This window comes from Enhydra lutris, unplaced genomic scaffold (assembly GCF_002288905.1).
Source record: "Enhydra lutris kenyoni isolate GAN:26980312 unplaced genomic scaffold, ASM228890v2 scaffoldscaffold74, whole genome shotgun sequence".
NCBI classification, from domain to species: domain Eukaryota; kingdom Metazoa; phylum Chordata; class Mammalia; order Carnivora; family Mustelidae; genus Enhydra; species Enhydra lutris.
The window spans coordinates 2,948,754-2,965,320 of NW_019154158.1; the positions used below are offsets into that span (position 1 = coordinate 2,948,754).

Sequence of the window (16,567 nt, forward strand, 5' to 3'; positions counted from 1 at the left end):
ATAAATAAATAACATCTTTTTTAAAAAGTTAAAATGTTGGATTATGTCCTTGAATTAAAAATGAGTGAAAGGTGAGATCCATTTTAAAGGCGATTTTAAAAACAAAAGCTTTCTGAGTTCCAGTGTTATGTAAAGCTTAGAAGTGGCCAGTCTGTCCTAACAACACTTTTCCTTAGACTCATAAGAGAGGTGAGGTACCAGAGCAGGCAGGCCACCCCACCCCCAAAATTGGAGAATAGCTAAGAAAATACGAATAATCGCTACTTACCAAGCAGGAACCTCCAAGCAGCATACTCCACAGGAACCAGTGCTAGGGTAAGAAAACCAAACAGCAACTGACAGAATTGTTCAAGTCCCAGTGTAGAAAAGTCTGAAAATTAAAAACTTCAGGGGAACCCAGTCAGGGGAGGGCACCATACTTTTTGTTTTTTTTTTCCTCTGGGAGCTTTACTATGTGCTCACAGTGAATATCAGAGAAAAATGCCTCACACTTCTGTCAGGGGGAAGGGAAAAGGAGCCATTTTGAAATACTCTGGAGCATTCTGTTTCTACTTAACAAGGTCTGTCCTCAGAAGAAACGATTTAACAAGAGCCTAACCTGCTGGGGCTTATTAGAGCCTAATTGACTTGAGGGAAGGGAAATATCCAACTCCAGCTGGTTGTAGTCAGTAGACATTCATTTCAGCCCTTAAGAATGATTTGTACTTTGGCTGTGTTCGACTTCCAGTGCTCTAATATTTGATGTTGGAAATTGTTTTGATTAGCATAGTGTAGCACAGCACATTTAATGGTCTTTAAGAAAAAGCTACAGATTTCGTTTCAAAATTTAGCATGAACATTTATTTGTCATTTTAATTTTAATTTAATGCACAATACAGGTTTTTTTTCTTGCATATTATATAAATATATATGCATATACTTTCCAAGAAACAGCATAGGCCTGCAGTAAAAGTTAGTGAGCAGTAAGAAATAATAATTAAAATACAATAAGAACAGAGCACAAAGCAACATATACAATGCTAAATTGCATATTTCAGATGAAAAGATACTTTAGTTTTGTGTGCTCCTCCTCCTTCCCTCACTCAAAAAAGAAGAAGTGAAGCTTAGTAGACAAGAGAACTTATGATGAATATAAATATTAGAAAATAAGTAGCACCTTTGGTCAATAAAATGATTGTCAACATTTATTTCTAGAAAGCCTAAAAGCACATTTCTGATTTTGTAAATAAAACAAGTTAATATGTACCATGAAGTTTAAGTGCTGCATATTTCAGAACGTGCACAGAATGCTTACCGATGGAATAAAAATGAAATCCTCAAAATAGTTTCAATTTTTAGATAAAAATGCTACAGATATTTGTTTCCTATATCTTTGAAAATTACTCAGAGAATTCGTCTAATACCCATTCAGCTTGCATCATAAGATACTATAGTATTAATTTAACAATCTAGACCCATCCATTTATTTCAATAAAGGAACTTTTCTGTGCATGGCACTTTTCTAGGCATTAAAGCTCTTATTATAACTAAGATAACATCCTTGTCCACAAGGAGCTCACATTCTAGTAAGATGGAGATGAATTTGAAAGTATATTCCAAACTACAGACAAAATATGTACTCCCACAAAGGAATTCAACATTTGGTTGCAAATTAGTTGTGCAGAGAAACAGAAACTACAATTAACAGAGACAGCAGAAATGACAGCTCAGCAGTAAATGATTCAGTAGTCAACAAATTTGCTTAAAAATGAACTAGGAAAAAAATGATGTAGGAACATATTGAACTGAATATACTTTTAAAATAATGAACAACATAACGTATTCCTGACTTAAATAAATCTACATTGTTTGGTTAAAAACGAAATACGTATTTGTATGAAACTCCTAGTTCTTTCATTTTGTTAATTTTTCCTCAAGTTTTATCTGCCAAGTTCAGAACCACTGTATATGCAAAAATTATTATTAAAAAATAAATATTTTTTTCAAGATCAAATCATAATCATTTTAAGTACTTTCAGTAGTAAGAAGGCAAAAAGAAGTACATTCTACCTTACATTTTAAAACTTCAACTGCCATTTAAATTATTTCATACCATAGTGATTTGTTGAAAAATGAAATATGTATAGCCATGATTTAGGTCATATAAAGATAACTGACTAGATCACCTGAGCTGTCAAGCAAATCTACTGTTTCTTTTCATTTTCCTATCATCGTAATTGTAGTTGATAGACCATGTGACAGTAAGGTCATTTGTTCAGTGCTCTTTAAAGTGCCCTGAGAACAAACAAATGAACTACATTCTTTTCACTTAAAAATAATAAAAATACAGCCCAAGATGCAATTTATAGTTAAAAAAATAACAATTCTACAGATTAACCCCTAAAGAATTGTTGCAAAAGCTAGCTACGTTGGCCATTGCCAACCAATGTCTTATATCTGTCTTCTTAGCAACATGTCATTATGTATGACTTTTATACCAATAATCTTACTTTTAATATTTGCCCATACATACCAATGGGATAAGAAAGAAATATTTGAAGAATATAAGTAGTAAATATTTTCAGGAATTCCTCAGAAATAGGGAAGTATTCATTCTAGGAAATATTAATCAATATAGTAGTTTAAAATATTTGGAGGGAAGTGCTTTTTAGTAAGAAGCTCCAAATCAAATGTAAATATTAGCAAATACATGGAAATAATTTACTGTCCCATCTTCAACACAGGAATTTCTACACCTGACTCATATTTAAGTAATTTGTGATCTCATTTTTATCATATTACAAAGAAAGGGGCTTCTATTTATTGATGCACTCACTGGAGCTACTGAGGCTTGACCTGTCACACAGACAAGATAAACTGAGTATATTTGGATATCGGTTTCCCTAAATCTAACCAAACACATCACTGAATACAAGGGCATCACGGGCCCTGTTCATGAAAGATTTTACTGTGACACATCAGTTTATCAAAACTTTTATTAAAGTATGTTCTTAGGGTAAATATCTTTGATGAATTAAGCAAACAAGTATCAAATAGATTGTTTTTACACTTGTACAGAGCAAATTCCTAATAGCAACCATCTCCCCTTCACTAGGGATTTTTTATTTAGAAGTGACTTTTTTTTTCTGAAATAGAATAAAAAAGGAACCCCCCCCCACCAATCTACTAGATAAAATGGGGACAGAAGAAGATGGTATCACGAACATAAGACAAACTATAGTTCTACAATTGCCAGACACCCATTGTCAGGTTTTGTGTTAACGACATAATATACATATGTACTACATAAATGTAGTACATAAAAAATACTACATAAATGTCCATTTAATAAAGAAAGAATTTTCAAGATAGGTCTTATCCTAATAATTTTATTAACTCATCCTCAGATTCTTAGATCGAGAAATATTATTGGTGTGTCCTATTCAAAGTTATGCAATGATGATAATTTCTGACATACAACTTAATAATTTAACAAACTTGCATTGTGTGTTCTGTGCTCTGGAATTAAATTTTTAGGAAACAAGTGAATGATGGTTCTAAAATAAAATAGGAACATAAAGAAAGGAGGAATTAATGGAATATTGACACACAGATTCTATAAACACATTAATGGCGAGTATTTTTAATGACTTAGATATTGCTATAGCCACATATATTGTGCAAAATCATTTCATCCCACCAATTATTATGTCCAGTTTACTCAGAATTGTCTACTGTGGGAATCGTTAAATACTCTTCAAATTAAATTTACAAACATGATTTAGCAAAATATGACTCAGTAGAAATATACTTATTTTGGAAATAAAGGATTTATCAAGCAAGGGTAGAATAAGTGTTTCTGGGTGAATATGTATTCAGTCTACAAAACAGGATGGCTTATGCTGTGCAATCGAAGAAAAGGTGGGTCAAGAGTCCAAAGACTTGGGTTCTACTTCCTACCCTGCACTTACTAAAAGGATAGATGTATGTTTAGGTAAAGCCCTTAACCTATTCTGGTCTTATTCTGTAAAAATGTGTATCTCTAACAAACTAATTTAAAGGGTTGAGAAGATGAAATGAATTAAATATATTTTTGGTACATAAATATATCAAAATAAAATACAATACAAATCAAAATACAATTATATCTAATGCTTAGAAAATAAACACTTCAAGGATTTATTTATGCATTGAGAGAGAGAGAAAACACGAGCAAGGGGAGGGGCAGGAGGAGAGGGAGAGAGAAACCTAAGCCGACTCCACGCTGAACATGGAGCCCAACTCAGGGCTCAATCTCACGACCCTGAGACCATGACCTGAGCTGAAACCAAGAGTCGGTCACTCAATTGAGACACCCAGGTGTCCCAAAAATAAACACTTTAGTTCACGTCCTTTCTCACTAAATTCATAAATCTTCATACTTTAGTTACAAATAGAAAGCATGTGGTAGAAAAATAAAGTCCTTTAAATAGTATATCCAAAATTCGTACTCTAATGAACAACCCTATAAACTAGGTCTAACTTCAAAATCTTTCTTAGATGCATATGAAAGTAAAATAACAATAAACCCAGAATAAAAAGCTTGGAGGAAGATGTTTCAAAATTCACCCTGAAATTCATATAAGAATTCTGTTCTTTTATTCATCTGAACAGAACTTTTTATCAACTTACGTCTTGATAGAATATTGAGTAGCAGTGTTTTCATACAGAGTTTCTTTAGCTTATTTTTGCCATATTTGAATTTTAAACAAAAAAGCTTGTTTTGCTATGTGAAGAAAAGTATTTGCTGAAAAGGTAATCAATTAATCACCTATTGAAATATTCCTGAATGTTAGTCACACTATTAACAAGTACATGTGGAGACTGAAAAACATGGTGTTCACCACACAGGGGAGTGTAACTATACCCGCCAAAGAAACAAGAGTTCTGTATTAAAAATGCCCAGAATTGATGAAAAATGCTTAAGAAGCTGGCCTAGATATTGTAAAAAATAATGGAAAGAAAATACTTTTAAAAAATAATTATGAGAAAAGAAGATAAGAAGGTAAGGTGGCTCAAGATTGGGATGGGAAAAATAATTCAGTCTAAAAAATCCCCATATGCTCTAATACCAAAAATTCTGTTTGCAATATTACTTTTCCTCTTAACGCAGAGACCTAAAAAGCTTGATTCTCAGTACTATAACAATGCTTTCATGAACTGCACAGATGTGGAATAAAGCAAAGGAAAGGCAATGTGGGGGAAGACTAATATAAACCAGATCGCAGGACCTTGAAGGAGTTAAAAATTAAATAGTGTACAAACAACTGAGAGCAAAGAAAAGAAAATGAGAGCTACAAAAAATGATGTGAGCTCAGCAAATTGTTCATGTTTTAATTATCAACAAAGATAATTTCTGATTTTGATTATACAAGCACTATAATTACAGATAATTGAGCCTCTCAGCTTTTAAGTGCAGGGAGACTGTGCACATGGATGTGTAAAAATCAAAACCTAAAAATCAAAGTGAGTTGAATAAAGTAAAGATTCTAATTTCAACTTATATCTGAATAATTTTGATGCTGCTTGGTGCTGTGAAGTGTGGTGGTAAGGAATCAACTTGGTAAGATGCATCGGGGATCTCACTGCATTGAAAGAGTGTATAAGGTACGTAATGGCCCCGTGCTGTCATGGTAAGCTTTGTTTCTCAAAGCCACGAGGCCTTTTAAGAAGATTAGAAACATCCAGGATAGTTAGTGCCAAGGACAGGAAGACTGATTTTTTTCTAGATTCCTAAAAAATCATATTCATTTATATATTTATCATGCACAAGGAAGACTCCTATTAACAATATGTCTTCTAGATTATAAGCACCTTCCTTATCCAGGATACCTCAAGCCTCCAGTCACAGGAGTTCCCTCACTTGTGAAGATGAGAGGTCATGGTCAAAAGTACATACTGTTGATTCCAGGAAGACAGCCATTCCTACACATCACAACTGATTAAGACCAGATGCAGCACATGTGATTTTGTGAAAGATGCACTAGAAGTACAGTATCTAAAATAGTGCGAAGGAGAACACTATTCTGTGGATGTCAAAAGTCTTAGAGGGAAAGGACAAAAGCAAGGACATTTGTTCTGACTATAGGACAAATGGACAGAGGGGACAATGGCAGTAACAGATGTTCCAGGAAAGTTGAAAAATCAGTTAGGATGTAGGGAGAGTTACATTAAATGATGAAAATAAATACATACTCTGTAGATGAACCAAATCATTCATATCTTACAATCTTTTTAAGTTTCTTTGGTAGCTTGGATGATCCTCTAAATAGGAATCTCTGTAACTCTGAATATAATGTTTTGTATGAAGTACTTTTTGAGTCATAATAAGTAGCAACCAATATGGGAATTACTTGTCCATAAAGAAAATAACATTTTTCTTCTAAATCCAACCTCGGGGAAAATATATTATCCCTGAGTTATATAAATATGTCATTATTTTCGTGCAAAAAGTATTAAAACAATTATGGCTATTATACAATCATTACCATTATTTGGTATAATTTGCATTGGCTAGAAAAGCAGGCAACTTGAAATTATATACTCAGTTTATAGCAAACAGTCTCTAATGAACACGAAATAAATCAAGATACAAATTGCAGTTAAACCTAATTGGTTGGCTATATAGGGTTTAAATTTTTTGTATCTCTATTTTATCTACCTTTGCTTCTATAGATTCTATTGAAGGCGGCATGCTAGTGAACACACTAGGGGCTCTTTCTGCTTTTAGAGAAATCCGAGTTTTAGTTCTGAATCTGTCACATACATCTTTTCACTTTGGGTAATTAGCTGAACTTTGTGTGTCTGATCTTTGTTTTGTTTCTCTCATCTGTTATATCAGGTCAATAGCTCTACTTATAATTTGGTTTGAATATTAAAAGGTATTATGTAGGTAAAATGTACAATGTAAATATTAGTTCCCTTCTCACTTTATACCCTTTCTCCCTATTAAATGGAACCTAAAGATCATGATTTTTCATTTTGTTTCATTAAAAGTGTGCAACATGATACATATGAGAGAACTTTTTTAAAAAAAGGTACTTTAGATGGAAAATAATTTTCAATTAACTGATTAAGGATTTCTCTGCATTTTATAATATCAATATAAAAACTTATATTTACATCATACATCTTTTTTCTGTATCCTCAATTGTCATGTGCAGCCAGAGGAGGAGTAAAAAAAAAAATCTAGTTTTTTAAAGAGCACATTCAAATATATCAAACTCATTTTACTGATTTTCTAGTGTCTAGAGGTGGGGCATGAGATAAGACAGGTGGATGTTGATACCAAAGAAGTGAAACTCACATAAATCTACATTGAGAAAACACCATGTCTTCCAACTTGAAGTACACTAGGACCTAACCCAGTGCCTCTTAAACGTGTGTTGACTGGACCCCCCCCCCCAAAAAAAAAGGATCAAGAAAGAGGGTAGGGATAGGTCAGGACAAGTCTATACCCAAAATTCTTAGTGAAGGCATATTTAAGGCTCAATTGTGAAAAATATGGGCTGCTAGTTATCACAAGTAGAAAAATACTTAACGTAGCTAGTGATTATGAATTATTTTAGTACCCTGGTTGATAACCTCCCTTCTTAACAATTCCCCAGTGGGGTAATGGGACTAAAACGAATTTTATTGGTGTACTCTGATTTCGTTTCATGATATCTTGAACATCTAAAACCTGTCACTCCTAGGGAAAGAAATATGGTCTACACTGATCACTGCAGACTCAGAGGCCAACTATATTGCTTCCTCTAGACCGTGTGAATGTTCTGGGTTGATAGTCTCTTCTTGGTCTCTGAAAGATTCTCTTAAAGCAACAAATAAACTCACAAGTTCAAGGGAGTGGAGAGAGTGAACGACTAGATAATTATTTTACTCTGAAATAATTCTCAATCCTGTACATGAGTCTATGTCACTGTTTCAAGTGTGTTCTAAATTAATTTTCAACATAACTGTGAGAATGAACATGTGTGCATATTTGTAACTTTCTGTAGAGCTGTCGCCGGGCATGGCTTTGAATTATTACGTGCTTTGAATGTGCAATTTTACTTCCCTTTCTTTTTCAACAATTTAATATACAGTGTTAGAAATGAAAAGTTAATGAAGATGACCGAAGACCAACAGAACAGGTAAGAATCAGTTTTCACCTGACACAAACCTCATCAATACATAAATGAACCTTCTTCTATGGAGGAAGGCACTGGAAGGCATCCACCAGCAGGTGACAAAAGGACTAAAGCCTTGGGCCCGAAACCCCACTTATCATTACTTTAATGTTTATTTCCCCCAGGATCTGATATGTATATTAATCTAAATACATATCCTCAGAGAATTGAAGACATTTCTTGGGAAATGTTTAAGATTGGGGAGCTACTACACAATTTGTAATGTTGCGGTTCTTATGACAAGTCAGAGTTCTATACAAAAGCACTTAATAATATGAAAGTAGCTCATTCAAGACTCAAGATTGGGCAAAACTAAATTAAAAACGGCCATACACTGCCCCATTTTGCCTGATTTTTTTTACCTATGGTATTGGCACAAGTTGCTTTATTTAATATTTAAAAAAATACAAATTCCTCTTCATCTGCAAACAAAATGAATGCTAAATGAAATATAGGACTTTATATAGCTTCCTAAATATGAGCCACATGCTTAGCCAGTGCATAAATTTTACAAATCAAATCCTTAATGTTAATTATCACAAAAGCTTGGTGTCCAGGTGTAATCTTATAGGAAATAATAGTCTGCCTCCACTGCAATTTAAAAAAAAAATGAACAGCAAATTCCTTTTGACATCTTAAGAGTTAAATCACTTCCATAATCAAGCACTAAATGTTTTTCATTAATCATACTCTTAATTTAAATTTCAGATTTACTGATGTAAATACTTAATGACTTTAGCCCTAAGGCACAAATTCTTTCTTGTTTAAAAGTACTGTCTTACTCTAAATGGTATTTATAGTTCTCAGTGCATAGTAACTATCATACGCCTGAACATTCAAGGGTGATTCAGATTCTCAGATGTTTTAACATCGTTACGAAAATGAGAAACTGCTAAATTAAACCGGCCAGCAACGGGCAATGTTGCAGGCCTCTTGCTATCCTGTGATAAACTTCACAAGTGTGTATATGGAGTCATGAGCAGCCTCCAGTTCTAGAAACCTTTTCTCACAGTCTCTCAGTTATGTTCCTAGGCGGCAGGAAGTCTCATCAGGAGGGGGTGGGATTTCGAAGTGTGCCCTTCCTTATAGCCTGAGGAATTTCAGTGGTGGAGTGAAAGGCCTGTTTGGGTTTCTGGGTGTTTTGCTTTTGCATTTTAGGGAGGGGTGAGAAATGACAGAACTGGGAGGCCTCAGTATAAGCACCTCTCACTCTCAGTCAGCTTTACTCAGATCATTCATAACAGTAATCCTCTGATCACGGTTATATGTTGGGAAAAATTAGAAATTGACCTATTTGTCAGCCTGTCGACCAGGATTCTGGTATATTCCATTTTGAAGTCTCAGTCTAACAGTGAGTGTAGACTGAGTTCTGATTAAAAAAAAAATCCCTGGTTATTACTTTCTGGATTTGTAACTAAATCCTTTTAAAATCAATGAACGTAGCTCATTGCGAACAGTCACTTAGGCTTTTAATTTGATTTACATATGAAGTAAGAATTCTGAAAATTATTTGAGAGTTCTATTCTCTAGCACCAGGTACTAATGACCATCCTCAAAGAAATCACGTGCATGGATTAATCAAATCTAACAGTGCTCAGAAATAATGGTTTAAAATGGACTTTTTTTTTCAAATTTATTTTATACATGCAAATTTTTTTCACGCAGTTAGTTGCATTTTCAAATTAAGATCGTTCTCATTTTCACTGATGTTCTTATCTTTAAGCTTCACATTGTAAAGTAGTGTGCTGATATAACAGATTTCTTCATTCTCAGTGGATTTATTTTTAAAGTTAAAAAAAGTGATAATATTCTTTTTGAACTTACTTGTCTTGTGTACATATAGGTCAGTGTGTGTGTGTGCATGCACGTGCACACTAGAAGAAAATTCATTTTCCTTCAATTCCATTTAACACTAAAAAATGAAATTTGGACAGGGTATTCTTATTGGATTAAACACACGCCTTCTAAGTACTTAAACCAGGGGTTTGCGATTCAGATCTCTATAAGCAAGACTGGAAGTCACTGGAAGACTTTAAAATTATTTTAACCATGACAACCAGAGTCATGTATGGAAATAAACCCATTGCATGGATTCTTTCTAGGCATAATCTCAAATTTGAACTATCCAAACAAGTGTTAAAAAACAAACCTATAAAAACCCGCCATCGAGGAAAATCTCATCTCCATCCTTCATTATGACTCCTCATTTCAAGTAAAAACTTTCCCAATTTTTGAAAAAAAAAAAAATACTCCTAAGAAAGTCATAAACACTGAAATCAGAGATGTGATTCTTGTTAAATATTAGTTTCTCTTTCGGAGGAATTATTCTCTGTTGTTGTACTTTTGACATCAACATCATGGTGTTTAGATTTGTTCAAGGGTTCAGACTCTCTGGACTCAGGTGTATGCAGTTTCTTGTTCCTTTCTTCTTCCTTCTTTTCCTTTGCAAGCAATCTGTAGTTTATGGCGTTGCCGATGAGCAGCCACACACTTGAGAGGAACACAATAGCGCCACAGGCTATATACATGTATTTATACTGTCCAGTTTGATCCACCAATTTACCTAACAGACAGAAAACATCTTTTAAGACAGCATAATAAAACAGCTGTAAAATGATAACATTTTCCAGTAAATTCTTCCACAAAGTATGTACCCATTTCTTATTGAGGCTAATATTACATGAGCTTTTAACAAAAACTATTCTAGATTATGAATTCTATACATGCATAAAAAAGGCATGTATGTACACATAGCATTGTATTACCAGTATATTAAATTTAAGGAAGATTATTCCCCTCAATAAAAATGTACAACCAAGACAAAATAGGTATATATCTGTTTGTGTGTATATTCATAAATACATGTATGTGTGAGGCACGTTTATTGTATCTGTGTGTCTACAAACAGATATACCTATCTATTAACTTTTATACATGGAGACTGCTTCATCCTTCCCACGCTTCTTTTCTTTTTTTTTTAAAGATTTTTTTTTTTAAATTTATTTATTTGACAGAGAGATCACAAGCAGGCAGAGAGGCAGGCAGAGAGAGAGGAGGAAGCAGGCTCCCTGCTGAGACTCTGAGATCATGACCTGAGCCGAAGGCAGCGGCTTAACCCACTGAGCCACCCAGGCGCCCCACCCACGCTTCTTTTCAATAAAAAGGAAAAATTCACATTTTTTAGGAAAGACCCAAAGGCTTTTTTAAAGGTTCTTGACATGGCATAATATTTACTCAATGCTTTTTCTATGCTTACCACTAGGCTAAACACTTTTTTTTTTTTAAGATTTTTTATATGTTTATTTGAGAAAGAGAATAAGAGAGAGAGCATGGAGGTGTGGGGGAAAGGGAGGAGGGAGAGGAAGAAGCAGACTCCCTGCCTAGCAGAAGCCTTACATGGGACTCAATCCTAGGACACTGGGATTCTGACCTGAGCTGAAGGCAGAGGCTTAATGACTGAGCCACCCAAGCCCCCTTAGGCTAAACACTTTTAAATGAGGTTATAGCTCATTTAATTCTTACAAGATCACTATGAAATAATTTGATTATGGTTACATAGCCAGTGAGTGGCAGAATCTGGAATCCAACCAAGGTCTGTCTGAAACTCAGATTCTTAACTATTCTGTAAAAGAGCTTTACCATACCTCTTGGTTAAGAGTCATATCATAACTTTTTGGGCTAATCACAATTTTTATCTGAATCTAAATTATTAAGGCCAGACAAATCAGGAAGAAAGTATTTATTACATTTGATTATTAAGAACATTTAAAAACTAGCCTGATACCATATAACCTGAAGAATTATTGATCTTTTTTTTTTTTCCCCCGAGAGAGAATGAGAGCAAGCATGGGTGGGGGGACAAGCAGAGGCAGAGGGAGAGAGGGAATCTTAAGTAGACTCTACACCCAGCACAGAGCCTGATGTGGTGCTTGATCTCACAACCTGAGATCATGATCTGAGCCAAAACCAATCATTGAACACTCAACCAGCTGAGCCAGCCAGGAACCCAGGTTTACTGACTTTTAAAAATACTTCAGTTTATACTTAGTTTTGCTTCTTGCTTATGCAGGTACCTAATTCTTAACAATGATAGTATATGCAAGTCCATATTATTTATTATATGCATATTCTAGGTGATTCTGATATAGGCCTGATTCTTTAATCAGAATCTCATTTATTCTGGCTAGAATATAAGTTAGTGGCTCAGTATTAAATTTAGCTACTTGTGAAATTGCCTATTTGAACAAAGTTCTCTGTTTTAATCAGTTAAATGGTGGAACAGGTTTGAGTGTGCCATATACATAAACATAACAAAATGCATAATTTAAATTTCCATTCTAGCTTTAGTCGATTGTTTTTATTCATACGATGACTGTTATACTTCTAAATACATAAACATTAGGTCTATGGTCCCATCAGAGTTAGTATCACTTTGGGCTGCCATATCAACATACTTTCTAAATGTCTGGGGAATTTATTTTAGCATCATCAAGAAACCAGACACGTTTCTAGAACTAAAGCTTCAGCTATTGTTGAGTACAGCAGTGGAAGTCTGAGCTGAAAACAGTAACTAAAAATCATACCCTATCTTCCACTCTGGCTTTACAAACAAGAGTAGCAGCAACTGCAGCAATGGTGTGAGAAGTAACAACAATTATATTCATTCATTCGAACGTATTTACGGAGTGCCTACCATGCGCCAGACCGTTCTATCAGTGATCAAAGGCTACAGAGAAGAAGCCAGTCCAAAAGTCAAGGAGGATCAGGGATACCAGAAGACAGAAAAAGGATGGGAAAAAAAAAATGGATTTATTATGGCTATGGCCTGAGAACTTCCAAAAGGAGCCCCAAATGGATTCTTGCCATTGCCAGCACTTGCGTAATGGTTTGGCAGTATTAACACAAGAAGCACTCAAGATCACGGAAACTGATACAAATGTTACTAATACAGGTTCTCAGCGCAGGTAGCAACATTCAAATCAGATGCCTTCATTTTCATTCTTAGAGCCTACCCATTATGCCTGTTGACCCGACTTAATTTTTTTTTACTCTCACCACAGCTGGTGAAATACAATATTCTCTCTTGATACTAAAAATTTTGCTGCTAATTAATAGGCTTCTAAAACCCATTTAGTAAACTAATTCTGTAGGCAAAGACAGGTCAATTATAGTTGTCTTATGCAACAAAATCAATCAGCTGATAAACAAGACTAACTTTCATTCCTTCTGAAAATTGGTTTGGTGCCATAGTACAGCCAATATTAAAAGACAGACCACCCAAAACATCTGTGCTTGATACAAGATGACAGCCCTCATAGATGGAAAAATTCAGTAGCCGCTCAGATTTTAAGATCTGAAATATTTTCAGTGACGCCTATGAGTGGCAAGAATGCCACTAGTTCTTGACCAAGTGAAAAAGCAAGGTAGAAGTTCAATGATACCTAAAGATCAACAAATTAAATACAAGTTTTCCCAATTCAAAATTATTTCTTGATGTATGGAATTGCTGAATTACTATATTGTTCACCTTAAATGAATATAACACTGTCTGTTAACTATACTGGAATTTTAAAAAATGATACCTTGATGTCATGTAGGGAAGCAGTTTAAATACTGGAAAAATTTACATTTAACCTGGCAGTTAATATGACCACTAGGGGTCAGGCCAAGAGCCTAAGTGAATACCTAAGTTTAGTATTAACCAAAACAATGTACTGGAAAATAATGTTTTTTTATTTAAATGTTTTAAAGTTTAATGTTTTAATTTAAATTAACTTAATTTAATTTATAACATTAAAGTCTAAGACTGAACAAAGTCTTAGCTTCAAAAATGCACTTATACATTTAGCACAGATACTTTTCATAGGCATCACTGAAAATATTTCAGATCTTAAAACCTATAGGTACCCACTATAATTTTTTATATAAGTTATATAATATAATTATTTTATTTATATAATATAATTTTTATAAAATATTATTATATAAATATATAATTTTTATATTATAATATCTCAGATCTTAAAATCTATAGGTAACCACTATAATTTATAAATGTGGAATGTATCTGTTCAAAATGAATTTCTTTTCCATACTGCATTTCACATACATATATATATGAGTATATATATATATACATATAAATGGATATATATATATATTTCTGTCAGCAATATTATAAAAGTATGCTATGCTTAGGCATGTAAGATATTAATATAACCAATGTACTCTAATTAAAAAATAGATCCTGACCTTTAGTAGCATTATTTTACAGTTTTGACTCATTTTAATATAAGCAGAAGAGAAATTTGTTAGTCAATGATAGAATGAAGAAAAAGTGGAATTTTATTATTATGACACAATTTTATAAGCACAAAACAATGGCTATGGGTAAAAACATGCAAATTATGTTACTAAGTATCAGTATAATTTAACTTTTTAAGTTCACAGGTCCTGGCTCTGAAGCAAATTTAGGTCTAAGAGCAACCATTTATGAAATTTAAAAATACATACATAATAAAACCTAAAATTAACACACCCACAGTCTTTCAGGCTATTACTACTTATTATTATAAGCCCCATCATACGCTACAAAGAATGTCCTGGCTAGTCGATATTCATTTTATGCTTTTTGCTTTTCTGGATGAGAATTATTCTTACCAGCAAGAGGAGGACCAAGGAGAACGGGGCAACACTCCACCACTGTGACAAGTCCTACAGCGCTGGAAAACCTTTGAGGGCCAACCAGGTCCATGAGAGTTTCAAAGAGGACGCTGCTAACACTCCCAAATCCAAGACCAAAAAATATAGCATATAACACCAGACTTGTGTAGTCCTCTGCCAGTGGGCACAAGAGATGGCACACTCCAGTGAACATGATTGCAAAACTGAAGAAATACTGGATTCGGGGGCGGATAAGTTTAGAGTTTGCAATGAGTCCTCCAGCGGGTCTAGCAAACATATCAACAAAAGCCATAATAGACAGCAGGAAAGCTGCAGAATACTCATCAATTCCTTTGTCTTTAGCATATGGAGCCAAGAATATAATGGGGGCAAAAAACCCTAGAAACATAATGACATTTCCAGATAAGTATATCAGAAATCCCCTATGCTTAAAAAGGGAGAAATCTAAATACATATTGACTAACTCCCATGCTGATTTCTTCCTATGGCTCCTCACACCTGAGTCATCCACTCCTATGTCAATGTTATTTTTAGAGTGATTGGCAACTTGTTTGGGTTCAACAGGTCTCATGAGGGACCCAGCCACACAGGCATTCAACAGTATACCCCCCAAAATCAAGAAGCTTCCTTTCCAGCCAAAAGTATTGAAAAGGTACTGATTGAAAGGAGCCAACGTGCTTAAGAAAACAGGACTTCCTGCCATGGCTAGGCCATTAGCCACGGGCCGTTTCTTATAGAAGTATTTGCCAATGATTGTTAGGGCGGGTTGCAGGTTGAAGGCTAGACCTAAACCTAAAGAGAACAGAACAAAAGGAAGAAAAACACAAACACATTATGTCACTCACAAAAGGAATTACTCCTTAAAATGTACATTCAAGTGGAGAAGGCAGAACTAAAAGTGCAAAAGTGGGTAGTAATTTTTGATAATTATGAATATCATGGAATTATGCATAAACAAAGAGGTTCCCACAACTGGACACCCTAATACATATGACAGCTTCACAGTCCTTTCATGTGAAAGTAGAAAAATAAAACCAAGGACATCTACTGATGTTTCCATAATCACAGAATAGGTTGAAATTATTAGTTCTTAATTATAATCACTTAATACCACAGAAAAATTAATCCTCTTTATGTACATAAACATATATATTTATATGCATTATATTTACACCACATATATAGATTTCTTCCTTGTGGCAAGAGTACATTTAAAATGTGAACACTGTTTTTTTTTTTTTTCCCCAAATTTTATTTATTTCTTTGACAGAGACAGATCACAAGTAGGCAGAGAGGAGGAAGCAGGCTCCCCGCTGAGCAGAGATTCCCAATGCGGGACTCGATCACAGGACCCTGACATCATGACCTGAGCCGAAGGCAGAGGCTTTAAACCACTGAGCCACCCAGGCACCTGAACACTGTTTTTTTAAGAGTGGAACAGAGTGAACAGATTAAAAAGGTTGTCATTGGGGCACCTGGGTGGCTCAGTGGGTTAAAGCCTCTGCCTTCGGCTCAGGTCATGATCCCAGGGTCCTGGGATCGAGCCCCGCATCGGGCTCTCTGCTCAGTGGGGAGCCTGCTTCCTCCTCTCTCTCTCTGCCTGCCTTTCTGCCTACTTGTGATCTGTCAAATAAATAAATAAAAATCTTTAAAAAAAAAAAATAAAAAAATAAAAAGGTTGTCATTTATGAAAATCT

The 16,567-nt window shown here is 34.5% G+C and overlaps 1 protein-coding gene across 2 annotated transcripts in view; it reads right to left on the bottom strand.

Annotated features, from left to right (window-relative positions):
- Nucleotides 1-4,304: 4,304 nt before the first annotated feature.
- The window catches only part of LOC111160201 (solute carrier family 16 member 7), a 177,118-nt gene continuing 164,855 nt past the window's right edge, over nt 4,305-16,567 (bottom strand). For both annotated transcript variants that reach the window (XM_022523108.1, XM_022523109.1), the window contains 2 exons: nt 14,847-15,662; nt 4,305-10,749 (listed from right to left, as the gene is read on the bottom strand). In XM_022523108.1, coding sequence (XP_022378816.1) covers nt 10,481-10,749; nt 14,847-15,662 — 1,085 coding nt within the window. In that variant the 3' untranslated portion in view covers nt 4,305-10,480. The remainder of the gene's footprint in view (nt 10,750-14,846; nt 15,663-16,567) is intronic.